At 42.0% G+C, this 17,831-nt stretch overlaps 1 protein-coding gene across 1 annotated transcript; it reads left to right on the top strand.

Moving 5' to 3' along the window:
- Positions 1 to 943: 943 nt before the first annotated feature.
- On the top strand, positions 944 to 17,234 carry LCMT1 (leucine carboxyl methyltransferase 1; the record flags this gene model as incomplete). Its single annotated transcript, XM_010088132.1, has 10 exons — positions 944 to 1,035; positions 1,541 to 1,662; positions 3,160 to 3,236; positions 3,919 to 3,980; positions 11,506 to 11,608; positions 13,469 to 13,589; positions 14,369 to 14,470; positions 14,890 to 14,981; positions 16,080 to 16,177; positions 17,212 to 17,234. Coding segments are annotated over 10 exons (892 nt in total), but the record flags the coding sequence as incomplete, so codon positions are not given.
- Between the last annotated feature and the right edge of the window lie 597 nt (positions 17,235 to 17,831).

Genomic DNA, 17,831 nt, shown 5'->3' with positions numbered 1-17,831 from the left:
GGGGGGACACGCGAAGGTTTGGGGCTGTGTAACGAGCTGAGCTGTGTACGGGAGCGTTCACTCCGAAGCACGGTCTGAGTCCCCTCGGGGGGACGGGGGCTCGCTCTGGAGGTGCTTTTCCCTCGGACCCGAGGCTGAAGCTTTGCCATCAGCTCCCCCGGGCCTGTCACCGCTCTCACCTGCCCCATCCTCAGCTTGGGGTGTGTTTATGAACAGCTCACAGTGATAGCTGGAATTGTCCTGAGAGTGGGGATCAGAAATTTCAGTGATGTTCAATATGTCAGGAAAAAAATCTTGATATTTTTTCAGAATTCTTTATTTCACCTCTTCTGGAGGGGTGGGTGCTGAAGGGTGATGAGTTTTGTTGTGCATGGGCATGAATTTAACTTCTGTGTTTGCTGGGTTTTTGTTCTGTCCTTTGTTATTGGTGTAGCAGCAGATTTTTGGGTGGTTGAGTTTGTTTTTGAGACTTTAACTTTTCGAATCAGTTATAAAACTCGTAAGTTCCGTTAGAATGGAATAGCTCTGCTGTCTGTGTTGAAGTGACGTGTAGGAGCTAAGGAACGAGTGCAGACAGCTTGCAGATAATGGTGTACAGAAGTAGGACATGCTTTGTGTGCACTCTGAGGAACGTTAGACAAACGGTTCCTCTGTTTGCTGGGTCCTCAAGGAGGAAATATTTGAGATGAGGATGTTCACTTGCAGAAGTTCGTCCGATAGTGCAGAGGCCATTGAAAACATGCCTGTGTAATATGGCAAGAGCCGGCATTTTTCACTAGACTTTCTATAACTTCTTAATTTAAATAGTTCTGTGCTGTGAACAGGGTTTTTAAACCTTGTCTGCACCCGGGTCAGTGGGTGACCTTTCCAGCCTGTATCTTTTAGAGTAAAACTTGGTCGCCTTATTTCATAATTTTTATTTTTTTTTCCCTCCACTGGACAGGTTTGCTGTCAGTGTTGGCTACTGGAAGGACCCTTACATCCAATATTTTGTCAGACAAGCTAAAGAGAGAAAAGCACCTGAAATCAATAGAGGCAAGTTGGGATGTGGACTCGAATGAAGACAGTGCAAACATATTCTTAGCTGGTCTTGAAGAGAACCTGATAAAACCTCATATACTGGGTACTATGGAGTGTAGAAAATACATGAAAGAATGAGACAAGTTTTCTTCACAGTAATAATTCCATACTGTGTTTTATATTTTAAATATTATTCTTTAAATCAAAACTCTTTTCCTTTGCATTTGTATTCTGAATGGAATGTCTCAGCTTGCGGTAATCTCTACAAAGCAGTCAAAAGTGTTGATTTGACCCAGGACAGCAGGGTATGTCAGCTCTGGTCTCTGCAAAAGCATGCACATCAGATAGAATTGTTCTGTTCAGTTTGGAGTGAAACTCGACTAAAACTTAGGTAACTTAAAAAGTGTGTGTTATTCTTCCTAAGAAACACATTTTTTAAAATAGGCTACCTAAAAATCTTAAACATCACGTATTATATGAAAATAATAATTAAAAGCAAACTTTTTTTTTTTGTTAACAGGCTATTATGCTCGTGTTCATGGAGTCAGTTATCTGATTAAAGCTTTTCTAAGGAAGACAGAATGCAACTGTCAGATAGTTAACCTTGGTGCTGGCATGGATACCATGTTCTGGAGATTAAAGGTAACGGTAGCTGAGAGTAACGGCTTTGGCTGATGGGGAGGATTTGCGTGGACATTGGAATCGCTCTCTGCGAGGGCTTATCGGTGCTGTGTTCTGTAGTACAGCATGGAGGTGTGCTGGTCTGAGGCTGTCCTGCCTCAGTTCTCTGCTTGTTTAGGATTAGTTTAGGTGCCTTTAAACCTCAAAGCGCAGGAGAGGCTGCTGTGATTTTCACTGGCTTTTACCCAGAAGCGTCTGACACGCAGCTGACCTCTAGTGGACTGTAGGAACAGAGCTTGAACTCCACAGTTTGCAGTCCTCTGTAAGCCTTAAGATTTCGCTTTTTTATCCGATGTTAAAACTGGAATAAGGTACCAAAGTACAGGATTGTACAGGCTCTATTTACATGCTTCTGAATTATTTATGTAAAATGTGAGTTTATATCTGTAACTATATATGTCTGTATGCACGCATGTAGTTCACAACAATTCAGATCATTCAGATGTTACATGATAATATCATTCTGAGTGAACACACCTCTAAGTCAGCTTGTCTTCGCATTAGCATTTCTATTTGTAAATTTGGTTTCTGGAAAAAAGCCCAAGGCCAGTCACGTTTTGCTTGGTCACAATTCATTATATTTCAGTCAGTGGAAGGGAAAAAATAATGATTTTTTTCCTGAGATGTGAAGCTTTCTTCTTAGCTGCGTTCCTATGAGAGCTCTGTCAATACACAGTTTTATTAACTTTCCTCTAACAGGGATTTTAAAAGCTCAAGTGGGGCCTGTCATTCCAATTCTTTCTCCTTGTGAAGAGCAGATGTGGTATAATTAACGTGGAGAAGATGGGACTCAGTTAACCGAGCACGTCAGTGTTCTGACTGCTGATTGAATCTACTGTTGGGAAATTCATGGGGTTGACAAGATGGAGCTAGCAGTACATATCCATCACAAAAGGATTGCTGCATAGGGAGAAACTCGTTACAGCTTCTCTGCCAGGGTGTCAGATAGTGACAACATGAGATGAAGAGGTTTTCCTCTTTTTGGCAGTAGAGGAATGCTGAGGCACTTGCAGTCTGGCTGTCGGTTTGAGGACAAGTTGTGGAATGTGGTCACTTTCTGTGTAAACCTGTGCAAAGTGCTCCTGATCCCTTTCTTAAAAGAATATACTGAAAGTGCATGCTAAATGTCATTATAGTTTCCTGTTGCTGTGCTCTTCCAGATCCTGATAATGTTGGAATGTATGTTTCAGTGATCTAGTGTCTAGAATTGCTGCATTACATAAAATGTTAAATAATTTCCCTAATACTTAATAGGACATTCTAATGTCTCTCAACTGTTTTTATTTTTGTTGTTTTGTGTTTTGGGTTTTTTTAAAGCTGTGGTACATTGTTATACTTCAGTTACAAATGCCGGCATAAACTGAAGGAAAACCGTTTAGCACTTAAGGTTCTATCTTCTTGTTATGTGTGTGTGAAACTTGAATGTCCCTAATTCAAAAGTCTTATTCCAATTCTCAGGATGAGAATCTTCTCCCTAGAAAATATTTTGAAGTGGATTTTCCAATGATAGCTGCAAGAAAAATACATAATATCAAGTAAGTATAATGCTTATGTTTAGCTCTGTGAAACTGAATGTAATTCAGCAAAATCTCATGAATTGCAAGCTACAATTATTTCGTCTCTCATCTGAGAGAGACATCTTCTCGTCATGCCCTAGGTTCTAGAATAAAGGTTTCATTATGCCGGCAAGTCATACTTGTGACTGTGCAGCTGCTACTCCAAAGTGGAGAAGTGGATATGGGGAAGCTTTAGGGAGGAAAGCAGCCTCTGTTCTTAATTATGTAAAATATAATGGCCAGGGGAAGCCTCACAATGATTAGAGGTGATGAAGTCTTCTCTTACTATTGAAGACAGTACTAAATTCCCAGACTTGCATGTTCAGTGAGAGAGGTAGGATAGCTGGTACCATACGTGTATGTTCTGCTTGAATGAGTACATTAAAGCTAACAGAGGATAGTTGAAGAGAGTGTCTGGATTTCTCTTGAAAGATTACCTCAAAGCTTAAGAGTCACTGGGTATAGAACTCAACTGCGAGTTATTACCAAGTCCAGCTTGCAAATGTTTTTATTTCCAGTAGAGGGCAGAGGTAGTCTCTTGTCTGTAACACACACACACACACACACATATATTTTTATATATATATTAAAAGAAAAAAATTGTAAGCGCACTGTTCAACAAGCTTAACTGCTCAGAGATGCTTCTTCCTTCTTCCCACAGATCAAAACCTCCCCTGTCAAAACCAATTATGGAATCCCATTCAGGGGACTCTCTTCTAATAGGTGAGTCATCTTAAAAATAAGTCAGCAGTGTACTGCAGCACTTTTAAAACTTTTCTGATCATTTTGTTCTGCTATGTGGGCAGGCTTTTAATGTTTGAAATGCTGTTTGGACAGAGAATTGAGAGGGAAAAGAGGCTTTTTTCTTCTCTTACAGACTCCTGCCCATTTGTTCTGTGTCATGTTACAAGTGTCTTCTCTTGAAGTGGTTTTATCCTGCCAAAAAGTTGTTGGGTTTTTTCTTTTCCTCTCGTACGTAGCTTAAGTTATGGTTCCTGTCACAGAAAAGGACAAATGCTGCTGATACTCAAGTATACTGAATTAAAATATCTATGGAGTGTGTTCCCCTGTCTTCTTTCTGTCTCATCAAGAGCACAATTCTGTATGTTTAGTGGAGTTTGCACAGAAGAAATGCGGCCTGCAAAGTCCGTTCTCAGGAGCCAGTGCCACTTGGTACATTTTAGAATTAAGAGGATATTAGGTTCAGGTGGTGTGGTTGTACTGTCTTCGCTTACAGCCCTACTGTGTTTGTGTCAGGATTGTAATTCAAAAATCTTTGTCTGGGTTCCACTGAATAATGTTTGCCGTGCCCCAGTAGCAGATACTGCACTGTAGGAGCTGCTTTGGACCCTTTGGGAGGAACAATAATTACCTGCATCTACAATACCAGCTGGTTTGTGTTAGCAGATGTGACCATATAGCAGAGCTAGCGGTGTTTTGTGTTCTCTGGTGGGATTACATCTAGAGGTGCTTTTAATAAGCACAGCACTAGCTGAGGATCTGGAGGGCTTGAAGGGGCCCTCCAAAGAGTGAGGAAGAGTGAGTGAGAATGGCAGAATTCAAATCAAAATTTAAATTCAGTTTGAATCAAAAGGTGAAGGCCCAGTGCAACATCTCAGAACAGGGCTCCTACGTACCACTGTGCTGCAGCTAGGAGACCTGCGTGTGACCGATCTCGTATCGACAGTGAGATATGCTGCGTAATCACCGTTAAGAGCATTAATACAAGGTCGGTCAGAAGGGTTTGATAGTATTTGTGTTCCTGAACAGCCGCAGATACACCCAGTGTAGCAAACAGCTGCAAAGTTATCAAGTTGCAGTGGTGTATTGTAATCAAAAGCTACTAATTGGCACGTCACAGCAGTCAACAGCAATTAATGTATCAGTGTTTGAACACATTGGAGTGGCTTGTTTCTCTTGTTCTTTCTGAGTGCTGGGTTTTAAATACTTTAGAGGAGCGATTTTACTGTAACCGGGCTGCTGTAGGCTCTGCTACACCGAGATCCTTGGGATGTAGCATAATGTCCAGATACTTGGAGATGGTGGGAGTCTGCTGTGGAATCCCAGTTTGAACTGGCATTCGATAACCATGGGTCAGTTTGAGTGAAATCCCTGTGGGAACCCTCATTTAAGGACATATTAATGGAACTGCTTCTTGGAGAAGTGCCACCAGAAGAGGCTGTGGACTAAGTAGACAAATCAACAGATGAATAGAGATTTCTTACAGATCTAAAGGAACTTGGCAGTGAATTCGCTCAGCTACTAACTGGTGTATACCCTCTCATTTTAAAACTGTCTTAGTACCTGAGAACTGGAAGGTGGCGGCTGTGACTCAAATGGGCTCCAGGAGAAATCCAGGGAACTGCAAGCCAGTAGGACTGATGTCTCTACTGGACAAATTAGTAGGAACTCTAAGAGACAGACTTAGTGGAACAGAGGAATAATATAATGTGTTGAGAAAGATGGCTCTTGTAAAGGTAAGTGATGCCTCACAAACCTGTTGGAGTTCTTTATAGAAGTTCAGCTGATACATTGGAAAAGGACATCCAATTAATATAGTGCCTGAGTTTAAAAAATGTGTTTTGACAGCGTGCCAAAGCAGTTGCATGGTGGCTGTAGGGGGAAGGAGTGGTTCTCATGTGGACAGAGCTGAGGATGGAGGGCAGGCATATGTTGTTCATTTTCATTATGGAGGAAGGGAGAGATCTGTGCTTAAGGAGGTGTCGTTGTTGAACGCTAAGAAATGATTGGGAAAATAGAGTGATTAGTGAGTGGCAGCTTGTTGGCAAGTCCAAACTCTTCAGAGTGGTAAAGAACTGTAGAAGAATCTTTTGAAATTAGTGACTTGGTGATAGATTCAATGCAGATTAATAGAAAGTGATGCACATGGGTGGAAAAATAGTTTGTGCCTCACATGTGAATGATAGGCTGCTGGCTGATTATCGCTGCCTGCGAACAGGATCTGGGTATTACAGTCAAAAGATATATGAAAGCATTGGCCCAGGAATGGTCCAGAAATCCAAATAAAATTTAAGGATTCTTAAAAAAAAAAGATAAAAAACAACATAGGTGCCAGTATTAGTAGTACGTGTTTGCCCTCTTTTTGTCTTTTCCCTAGGCAGCTGCGGTTGGCATCTGTGAGAGGCAGGATGCCATACGGGGGGGACCTTGGGTCTGCCCCGGTACAGCTGTTAGACTAACGCAGTGTTCTGGGAATACCCCGTCATAGGCGGTGTGGTGGGGTGTAGTGCAGCAGCATTTCCAGGTAGGGAAATGTTACTCTTTTTTGTGGGCTTTTTGGGGGTGGGGATATGGACCAGGATTTTAGAATCTTGGGGAGGAAGGTTCTTGCATCCTGTTTCTGCCCCCCACAAATCAGTCCTCCTGTATACCAGGAATGATTTGTTTAGATGCTTTGGAATTTGATTTTTGGGTTGTTGTAATATCGATTGACGGGACGCTTGTTCTCTTACTGCTTTTCTTCTCACACTAAATGCTTTCATTTCATGAAGCTAGTGCTAACAGACAACTTTATCGGCTTCAGGGCAGCATCTGCTTTCTCCTTGCCCTTTAGACAAAGCAGTGACAGCATGGCTTGGAATTCACGTGTAGATATTTGTGGCCTCTGCCCTTGAATGCAGCAAGATGACAGTTGTCATTGGACAGCTTTGTCGTTTCCTAGGGAATGTTAGATCTCCAGGGGAAAGCAGTGAATTCATGCAGTAGTTTGACATTGCTCTGGCAATATCAGATTACATTGTTTTCAAAGTTCAGGGGCCCTATCTGGTTTACGATGCAGTGGCTAGTGTTGGGATGTTAGTACTCCACCTTTGCTACCTTGGAAGTGCAAATTACACTTCCATGAACTATTACCTTTCGGTGTCACTCACCCACATTCTGCCCCTGTCCGGTCCAGCTTTGGGACTTGGTGGTTTTAATGTCCATTTCCCTGAAATTCCAAACTCAGCGCAGATGTGGGGTGTTGCTGTCTTGGTGACTTGCACGCCTGGCATTTGGGATGATCCTGCACTTGCAAGACAAACTAAATTTCTTTGTGTTTTGACGTGTACCCTGTTGTGATGTTGTAGTTAACAGCCAACCTGGGTGAGCCCGTATCGTGCTCGTGAGCCTGCAGAATAGGTCGAATGGGCTGGTGGTTTGTACAGCTGCCAAAGGTACCTTAGGCTGAAAACCCTCACGAAATCTGTTTGAGTCAATAGTATCCTGCAAGCTGTCTCTTGGAAAACCTCCAGGAAAATTGTTTCACTCATCTGAGAAGAGAGTAAGAAGAGAAAACTCCAAATTCTTGTAGCAGAGGAAGCACTGCGCATTGTGTGCCTGTAATGCTGCTTCAGCAGATGGATTCAGTGGTGGGTGAGTGCCCGAGGGCCACCAGAAAGCAGAGCATTTGCTTTGTGATAGCATGTTTCTGGGAGGAAAAATTTTATGGCAGTGAGGTCATAAGGTAACTAAGCAACTCCTGCTACTATTTAGTTACTGCAATGATGTCTGAATTTGAACTACTTGTTACCTCTGTGCCAAAAGTCATGGAAAATACACATACACGTGGTATGATGGGAGCAAAATGTTCTCCGTAGCGTTATGCAGGGGTAACAGAAACGTGCACCCAGGCTGAGAGAGCCTGTGTTGGGTAGATGGGGTGGGCTGGAGTGGTGGGTCTCGTTTTCTTCCTCTTCTTTGCTCTCCCCTCCCTTGTATTTCTCAAATGAAATCTGAATCTGGTATTTCTCAAACCTTCATTTCAGACAGGTCCAAGAGAGAAACTCTGTACATAACTAAATGAGCTGAGCGTGAGCATCACAAAGAAAACCGTGGGGTATCTCCGTGCTCTAGAAAAGAACATCATGACCAAACAACTTTCCTAAAAAAGAACATGAAGTATTGGTGCCTGGATAGAAATTAGTGCTTGGAATGCGGGGATTTCACTGGACTGAGCCACCAAACGTTGCTGACTGTCTGCATTGGGGCGGTTGGCCTAAGTCACAGCAAGGTGGCCTTATTCATTTGAAAACTGCCGCTGACTTGCGTGTTAGTGCAGCGTGGGTGGTGGTCTCCAGCCCGGCCAGGAGGGAAGGCAGCAGCGTTCCTGGCAGCACAGAGATCTGATGGAGCCTGCAGGGCTCTCGTCTGTGGGGAGGTCACTGTGGCAGACACCTTCAGAAGAGTGAGATTACTGTAAGAAAAAAAAAAATACAGGGTTTTTAGCACAAAAAAAAAAAAAATTCATTTAAAAGAAATTTCTTGTTCATAAGAGGAAATCAATGGAGTCTGTGTGACTGTGCTACCAAGCTGAAACTTGCTTTTTCTTTTCCAGCTGCTCGGCAGATCAGCAGGTATTGTGAAATGTGCTTGCACCAATGCTGCTCAGTCAGGATGGGAGCATATTTGCAAATTTTCATACTTAGAGCATCAAACTCTGCAATAAAGTAGAAATTGGTGCCAGAGCAGAACTAGCAGCACATTGTTTTCTGGCATGTTTATGGCTGTACTTTGACTTTTAGCCTCCAGGCTGGGAACAATGTGAACTCCAGCTATCGTCGGCTGTGGCTGCCCTGCAGTGAGTGGGTGTCTGCTATCGCAGTGTGAGGTGATGGAGCAGTTGTCAGTCTGATTTTAAAATGTTGAAGGTGTTTGCCTAGTTAATTTGATCTCTTCATCCCTTTGACCTTTATATATTAAGGATTTTTTTAATGGTATGAATAGACCAAAGGTGGAAGCTACCAGAGAATCTTACAAGGAAGTTTGGAAGAGGCTTAGCTTAAACTCTTTCTTTCCTCTTGCTTTTTTTTTTTTTCTTTTGCCTCTCTTTGCATTTTAAGGTTGACTGGTGACAATTTCATATTCTTCCCTAAGATTTCCTTCAGGATAAAAGTATTGATCATAGATGTTGAAATATATGAATTATGGAGATATTTAATGAGGTGCTCTGAGATAGGTTTAAAATGTACGATTTTTAGCAATTGTATCAGCTCGTGTATAATGCGTGTGCAGTGCTGCCTCGGCACTGTCTGTGGTTGTGTTTGCCAACATCCATCAGCGGAGAGTCGAGGCAAGTTGGCAGGAAAATGTGTGGAGGAGCAGGCATGTTCTGTTTGAATGGACCACAGGAGAGCCAGGCAGCCCCGATGCTGGAAATGGAAGTCAAGTGATTGCATTTGGAGTAAAGGGCTTTTGAACAGAGGAAGACAATGCATTCCTCGTCAGCTTGCTTGGTCTTTTAAAAGTTTCTGCTGCAAGGAGTCCTGTATTAAGGCATCAAATGTACTTGGCTTTAAGGTTTAAAAAATATATCTGTCTGCTGAGCCAAATCACCCTTAAGGAAACCTGTTCTGGTGTGGTCTTTGGGTTTTTTCTCCAGTAGTTAACTTGGCATAACCAGGCTATGGCTGTTTATTTTCACTTGTCCACAACCCACGTCTCCCAAACCACTGTCTGCTGCTCTGCGCTGGGGATCGCCCAGGTTGCTTCCTTTGGCTGTCTCCTCTCCCAAGGCGTAACAGAAATTCCGTGGGGTTTGTTCATGTGTATACAGGCTTATTAAAAACAGAGTTAGTAATTCTGATTACTGAAATTTGGAGCCTTGTGAAGGACAGTTTTCTGGCAAAAGGTTTGAGAGGTTTTGCTCTTTTCTGCTCTTCGTGGTAGAAATGCTTGAATCGACGTGGTGTGAGCAAGAGACGGGTACTTCCACCTCTGAAGTGTTTGTACTCCTTCCATTACTGGATCACTTTAAAATTTTTGTAGTTTATTTCTGGTTATAATTAACGTACTAGTATGTCCACGTCAATGAAGCTGGACAAGAAGATGGCATTAATTTCATGCTAATTGTGGTGGCTGACGTTTACCGTGCTGCATCTCCGGACAGCAAACCCATCGCTATATAAATACTTTCCTGTGTGTGGTGGGGTTTTTTGGTGGTACTGTTCTGATGCCATTATCATGGCCTTGATATAATAACTTAAATAGAAGGGTGTGGGAAGTAGTAAAGCTATTACAGAACATGCACATGGAAAAAAGCCTTGACTCAAAATGTTGAATCATTTGCCGCACAACTTTTTTTTTTTTTTTTTCCTTTTTTTTTTCCCCTGTAACTCTCTGCATGAACTGTTCTGGTTTTTGTACCTGTTCAGAAATATTTCTGGAGAGACAGCTATTGTCATTTGCTAGTGCCATTTTCAAACAGTTGGTCACTTGAAAACTAAATGGAGGTTCATCTTCCAGAGTGTTTGAAGCACTGCTTAATTTAATAAATTGCTTTTTGATTTTTTTCCACCTCTTTTTTTTTTTTGTCTCTCCTGAAGCAGAAAGTACCTTTAACCCTGTCTCTTCACCCACTTGGCTTCTCTTTCTTCTCTTCACCTAACTCTTGACATCTGCTCCCGTTTCACTCTCCAGGAGCTGTGTCTCTCTGCAGCAGGATCCCAGATGGAGCTGTGCCAGAGCTTCCTGCTGCAGACAGAGATTGACTTTAAACTCTTACTCGGGATTTTTCACTGTTTAGCTTATTTTACTGCTTGGAAGTGCCGCTATTATGGCAAAGTGTCTTTTGACTTTAGGATTACCTCCTCCTTCATGTTTGAAAGCATTTATAGGAGCTTGCTGCCTGTTGTGTCCCAGGGTGAATGTTTGTTTCTCAGAATACCTTCTCTAATTTGACTCCACACTAAAAGACCATCACTAGATCATATGCAAAGGCTAAGGGATGACTTTTTTTGGCCCCCAAACCTGTGTCTGATACCTATATATTATGTAGCTGTAGGTATTGTTACTTTATATAGCTGCATCTCTTGTTAATATTTAGAACATTGTTACTCTTAAATTAGTTTTTCAGAAATTGGTGTACATTTTTTATATGTACATATGATGGGTCATCTAAAAAGACTCTGCAAACAAAACAGAAAAATGCTGCCTTGAATCTTCACATTTTTTTTCTTCTCTCTGCATTCCTTGAAACCATGGTAACGGCTGGGATAACCTATCTGCATTATAGTGGCTGCGGAGTGGAAGATTAGGCTTGTTGCATTGCCTCCTGCCGATATATCACCATTTGTAAACCACAACAATCGGGTATAAAGGAAGTCAATGTTTTAAACAGAGGGGTTTGCTGTTAATTGTTCGGTATAACAGATCAAACTTTGACTTCACATTGTTCCTGTGCATTTCTTTTAATTTATAATTTCAGCATCTCATATGTAACCATTAGTCTCTCAAAATTTTGACCTTGCAGATTCTCACAGCCTAGACTCCAGTCGGTATGCCATAGTAGGAGCAGATCTCCGTTTCTCGTCAGATCTGGAGGAAAAGCTAAAGAAACATAACCTGGATATACAGTAAGATTACTTCTTTTTAGGTTATTTTTTTGATGAGGGCTTGTGGAAGCGTACCGATGAGGGTAAAGTCAGGCTTGGGCATACGGTATCCGCACCCAGTGCTCATTATGCCATTTCCATGGTTACCTTTTCCTGAGCCCTTTGAGCAGAAGGAATTGTTCAGACACCTCATGCAGCCTCGCTGAGCCGAGCGGGCTGGCGTTGCCGTGGCTGCTTGGTCGTTCCAAGTCTGAAGCAAGGTTGTTCCTTGCGTGGTCTATTCTGCAAACTGCGTTTTTGTCCTTCCTGAGAAGATCAAGCGTTACAGAACTATTTGCTTCTTGTTCTGAAAACACTGGGGGAATCAAGTCTGGCTTTCTGGGGGTGTGTTTCTGGGGGTTGGTTCTCTTTGGGATATACGATCCTTTTGCACAACTTACAGCTCTTGTTGCAGGGCAGGCAGCTGTCATTCCTTCTCGCTTTCCCCTCATCCCTGGCCCTGGAGGGGATGAGTTCCTGCGCCAGCCGTTTTTTGACTCATGCAAGTTTTCTTTCTCTAATTCATGAATTTAACTCCTAGAGATTTCTACCTCTTTGGTGAATCTGGTTGAAATGTAGTTAATAGAATCATAAGCTATTCAAGGGGAATCTCTAAACTAGAGATGTATCAAACTTTCATACATTGCTGGTTTTTAAAAGTGGAGTTTTCATTGGTTCAGTTGCATTTAGCTTTAATGCTGACTGATGGGCAGTACGCAGATCAGTGAACATCTTCCACCGCTGTTGTAATGGCTGTATGAGTCAAGATTTCTGGGAGCTTAGCTGGTAAAATGAAGAATAATTCCATCAGAGTTAAATTATTTCAGAGTTTTATCTTTGTAATAATTTTCTATTGCCTGCAGTTAAAACCCCTGTTGTTCCCTAGACCTTCTGGTAAAGTGATTGCCGTGGAGTCCTCTGAGAACGTAACTCTGGAAGCTAATATCTAGGATTTTGTTGTTCAAGTGTTAGGCTTCTGAGGGGTGCAGGTTTTAAGTTTTTAGAGTGGATGATGGACATAGCTTTCAAATATAAGCTACATAAATAGCGGCTATCTGGCTGGGTGGGAGAGAGCATATGGGGAAGCAGAATGCATCAAATTGCCATTTAAATCTTTACACTTCCATCTCCTGAAATCTTGCCTTGCATGCCTACATTGCTGCTCCTTGTTGAATTTCTCGTGCTTCTAGTGACTTTTCTTGTTCCTGTTCATTCTAGCAATTAAAAGAAAACTCCATCGTTCGAAGGAAGTTCACTCGTGTAGATGCCTATTTTGGGGGTTTTTGTGGATGGAGGGGGAAGAGGCAATGTGCAAACTGTAGATTGCATTTTGTTAGATAATAATATGTGAAGCTTATTTTACAGATACTGAACACATTTGTCTAATTAAAATTCTTGTTGGATCTTTTAAAAGAGAAATGTTTTTTCAATTTGTATTTCATTCTGAATTTTACTGATCTCTGAAAGAGTTCTGAAAGAGTGCAGATTGTGTGTACAGGGTACAATTCCTCTGCAGAATGGATTCTAGCATGCCCTTGGGTTTGTGCTGTCACAGTTCAGAGGAGACGTGCAGAATGCACATTCTTCTGTGTCCATACTGCGGCTGGCTTAGAGATGGTTTCCTAATGTCTCTGTTTTGTAACCATGGGAGTCCCTTGTCGACTGCCAGAAAACCCAGCTCTAGTCAATTTGAAGTGATTTCATTGAGTCTTAAATGTCTAGTTCATAAAAAAGTGGAGGTCTCTTAAGAATTTTTGGGGACATTAAATTACTTGCTAACAATTCTTTATAGATTTTTCTTCTTCTTTTGCTGGAAATAGTTCTCTTTTTTTTGTTTTAAAGTTTGCCAACGCTTCTGGTAGCGGAGTGTGTGCTGGTTTACATGACACCGCAGCAATCTGCAAATCTTTTAAAGTGGGCAGCAAGCACTTTTCCAGTGGCGATGTTTATAAATTATGAGCAGGTAAAACAAAAGTGGCATTTTAAAACCTGTATTATCATAAGAATTATTCTCAAAAGTGGAATTGCTGCTTGTAAAATAAAAGTAGGGCATATCTTTTTGTATAGAGAACAGTTTATGCTGAATTTCTGCAATAATGTGTTTTATTTTGTGGATGTTAGCTCATTGTAGAGAACATGTAGCTATTCTGAAAGGCAATTGCTGCGCTACATTGAACTAGAATAACTGGGGCTTAATCCAGATGTGGAGAAGACCATAGAATATGGGTTCAGATAAGACAGAGGAAAAAGAAATTATGCTGAATGTTGGATATGAGTGTATCACATAAATAATTACCTCTCTGTGTTCTTTGGCAAAGTTGAGCAAAAATCTCATCAGCATGAACTCAGCTTCTCTGTATAGAAGTACAATGGGGAACTCGGTGGCTCCAGGATTTAGTAACAGGATCTCCCAAGCTGTAAATCACTGCTAGAGGGCTCAACCAAGTTGCTGACCACTTAAAGCAGAGTCAGTTTTCAGTGCCCAGAGCAGAGTCCCTGTGTCTGTAAGGGCAGTGGTGTTGTCACCATTAAACTGGCACTCCACTTGTGACCATGAGGTGGCTCAGGAGGGTGCGGCAGTGGGAAGTGAGACCTGGTGTAAGAACATGTGAAATGAACTTTAATGTTATCCTGTACATTTTATGACATAGACAATTCAAGTGTTTAACCGAGTTACTGCTTTTCACTGCGATGACATTCTTTTCGGAAGGAGGAACTCTTTTGTCTCATTCTCTACCTGAGGTGAACATGGCAGACCGCTTTGGGCAGATCATGATTGAGAACTTGCAGAGACGGCAGTGTAACCTGGCTGGAGTGGAAGTCTGCAGATCTTTAGACTCTCAGGTAAAGGGGCACAGAGCTCTGGGTGTGTTTGACATGAAACTTAATGAATCTGTCTGCAAGTTCTGTGTGTGCGCTGTAGGGCTCAGAGCAGTCACCAAAGCAGGTTTGGGGGATGCAGATGCTGCCTACTGAACCCATTCCTATCCGTGTTACAGTGGTTCCCTGTTATCAGTGCCATGGGTGCTAGATATCCCTTAGTTTCAGTAGTTGTACAAAAGCTGCAGTAGATCAGAGCACAGCTCCATCTAGCCCGCTGTCCTCTCTGCGCAGAGGTTAGCAGCAGATGCTTAGAAAAGAGTATAAGAGCTGTTCAAAGAACAGGTCAAGCAGATGGCCTACAAAATCCTTAGGGGGAAAAACTGTTCTCTGGTATTTTTCCTGGAGTCCTCTGAAAACTGTTCCACTTGTTTATTTTACAGAGGGAACGATTGCTGATAAATGGCTGGGAAACGGCGCGTGCCATTGATATGATGAAAGTTTACAGCTTTTTGCCACAGGCTGATGTCAAAAGGTATTACTGATAGCTTGCTTGTGGCCAAAAGTCATCTTCAGATGCCATTTCCAAGGTAGTTCATGTCAATGTGTGGTGCGGGATCCCCTAGTATGTCAGCGGGAGGCTGTGCGCAGATGCTGGCTGGGTAGCCAGAACAGATCTGAGTGTGAAGCTTCTGCAGAACCTTAAGGATAATGCCTGGAGCAATGTTAATCATCCAGAAGGTTATTGCTGCCAGGAGTAGACTGGCAGTGGTGATGGTTTATTTGGGTGGAATATAAAGCATGTAGTGACAGAAATTTGCAGATAAAAGATGCTACAGAAATGCTTTGTTGAGTGTATTTAGGAGCTTTTGCCCCTCAGCCTCTTTTGATCCTCAGCAGCAGCCCTTCCAAATATTTAGCATGGAAAATGAACACTGATATTCAAGTAATCTGGAGTGAGAGAGAGGAGTGTGCCAGTTTAAACTTTTTAAAGCAAGCACAGCTTGGGAGAAGTTCTCCCATTTGTTTGGTGGAAGACATTTAAAGATCTTACTTTAAGAATCCTAGGCAGGAGCCATTTTAGGAAAAAAATCCTCAGATCTTACATGTACCATTTGGTTTGTGCTTCATCATGAGCTCATGTGGGAGAGCTGTTAGAAGCTGCACTGGTGTACCCATCACTCTTCCAAGACATAATAGGGACTCGTGATTGTCTGGAGAAAATGCTGTCTTCAACGGTTTGCTGTAATCCTTTGATAAAGAGAAATCTCCGTCTGTTAGGCTGTACTGTTGTGCCTACTTAAACCCAACAAGACCAGATACGTGCAGTAAAGGGGGTTAGAAGAGAAATAGAGGTATTTGTGAGAAGTTACACAGATTAGTCCTGGAATATGAAATTCCAGAGTTGAGAAGTTGAATATATCTTGTGGGTCACTTGTTTCATATATTGACAGCAAAGGTTAGGAGCATTGGTAGTATCTTTGTTATGGACAAATACCTGGATTAATTTACCAGAAAGCTAACAGCCTTGGTGGCCATAGTTTTCACTCCTATGGAGTGAAGAAGAATACGTTAAAAACTGTGCTGTAAAAACTGAGACTCCAGCTTGAATCACTATTTTTATTTCCTGCAGAATAGAAGGACTTGAATTCCTAGACGAAAAGGAACTGTTTGAACAACTCATGCAGCACTACTGCATCTGCTGGGCTTCCAACGACAGCAGTAATCTGGGTAATGTTCTCCAACATCTATGAGCTGACCCTTGGGGCTGGGACTATATACACCAGACATACGATAGAAGTTTCCTGTAGCAGGGATGGTTTGTTCTCTGTCGTTGTTGGGGCTGTGAGCACCTCCTCAGTGCGTCTCGTGACTGTTTCTCCACAGCCTTTTGAGGGCTCATACTGGCACCTGAATTGCCCAGGAGTAAGCCTGTCCAGTACAGGGGAGTTAGAATTTTTACACTGAAAGATGCCGTATGGGTTACTTTAAATAACTGCCAGCTTTATACTATCAGTGCTAATTGAAAGCTTTACAAATCCTATGCATGTAAAGCGCCATATGGGCACACAGTATATGAAATCACAGTGTCCTGACAACATAAAAATAAATTTGTATTGCTTAGCTCAGTCTTCTTCTGCACTGCCCCCATTTACATCCATCTGAGACTAAAGTTTTCCGTGCTACTCTTTCCTGGGGGAAAAAAATTCTGTCTGAAGTTAACTCTTTTAAATGTTCCTTTTGTTCTCTCCTAGACTGGGATTTCTTTGAAACAGAGAGACTTCATTTATGCTTTGTGTAGCATTATGCATGTTGCTGCTGCTTAAGAAATAATGAAATCAAAATAATTGTGGTTGGGGTGAAGGATGGATGTCTACAGCCATTGTTTGTCCAAATTAGAAAGACAACTCCATTGCAGAAACAGTTTATCTCTCCTTCTGTCTGCAATTTCAGGGACTTCAGTCTTTCCAGAAAACCTCTCTGGTGTTGTTCCTCCTGCCATGAATAACTTCAGCACTCCTTCAGATTGGCTTATTCAAATTAATTGCTGTATCACAATCAAAAGAGAGTTTAAAAAGTACAGATCAATGTGTTTCCTAATTTCCTTTCCTGCCACTGAATCCTTTACATTTAAGTTTAAAAGAAAAAAAAATAATTCTCAAAGCATCTTTCTTCCTGTGTCTAACTGTTGTAGAAGTAGTCAAGTACAGGCAGTGTAAGAATGAACACTTGTTTCTCCCCCCCATCCCTCTCTTTTCACATAGGTCTTGCAAACATCACATTCTAAGGGATTTGCTGGAGGGAAGCCGCGGGCCCAGAAGCCGCAGGGACTGCCTTCTGCTGGAGACAAGATCACAGAAATCATGGGACTTTGCATGTGCCAACTTCAGTCTGCACATCCGTGTGAGCGGCGCCAGGACAGAAAGCGACAGGTGCTGCTGATGTCGACGGTCCTATTGGCTTTTGGTAGTTTTAACAAATCTCTTTTGCCTGTTGTGAGCAGCTGTTATGAGGCAACACTCGCCTCCCGTTCCCAGATATATAATGACGGACTTTCATAAGGTGTCAGTAATTCCTGTTTAAAAGCTTGCCTTCCTTAGTTTAAAACTGAAAGTAAAGTGTTCTCGGATTATATGATTTTCCTCTTTTGTCTTTTTGTGGATGTGTAAAATGTATTTGTGACAGGAAGCTGGAAAATCAATGCTGGCGAGCTGCGTTACTGGATATCTCTGCACTGTGCGCAGTTGATCATGAAGGTTTAAATTTTGTTGATTTTAATTCTGTTCAGCTTAAATTTTCTGAGGTGTCACCGTGTCAGCTTTCTCCCGGCTTTTACTGTTGCTACGAGGCTGTCACTGTACTAGGTGTGTTCTTGCAGGGGAAG

The sequence above is a fragment of the Pterocles gutturalis genome, unplaced genomic scaffold (genome assembly GCF_000699245.1).
Source record: "Pterocles gutturalis isolate BGI_N339 unplaced genomic scaffold, ASM69924v1 scaffold1147, whole genome shotgun sequence".
Lineage (NCBI taxonomy): Eukaryota > Metazoa > Chordata > Aves > Pterocliformes > Pteroclidae > Pterocles > Pterocles gutturalis.
Note: the sequence above shows the minus strand (reverse complement) of the source record. Positions and strands in the feature narration are given on the sequence as shown.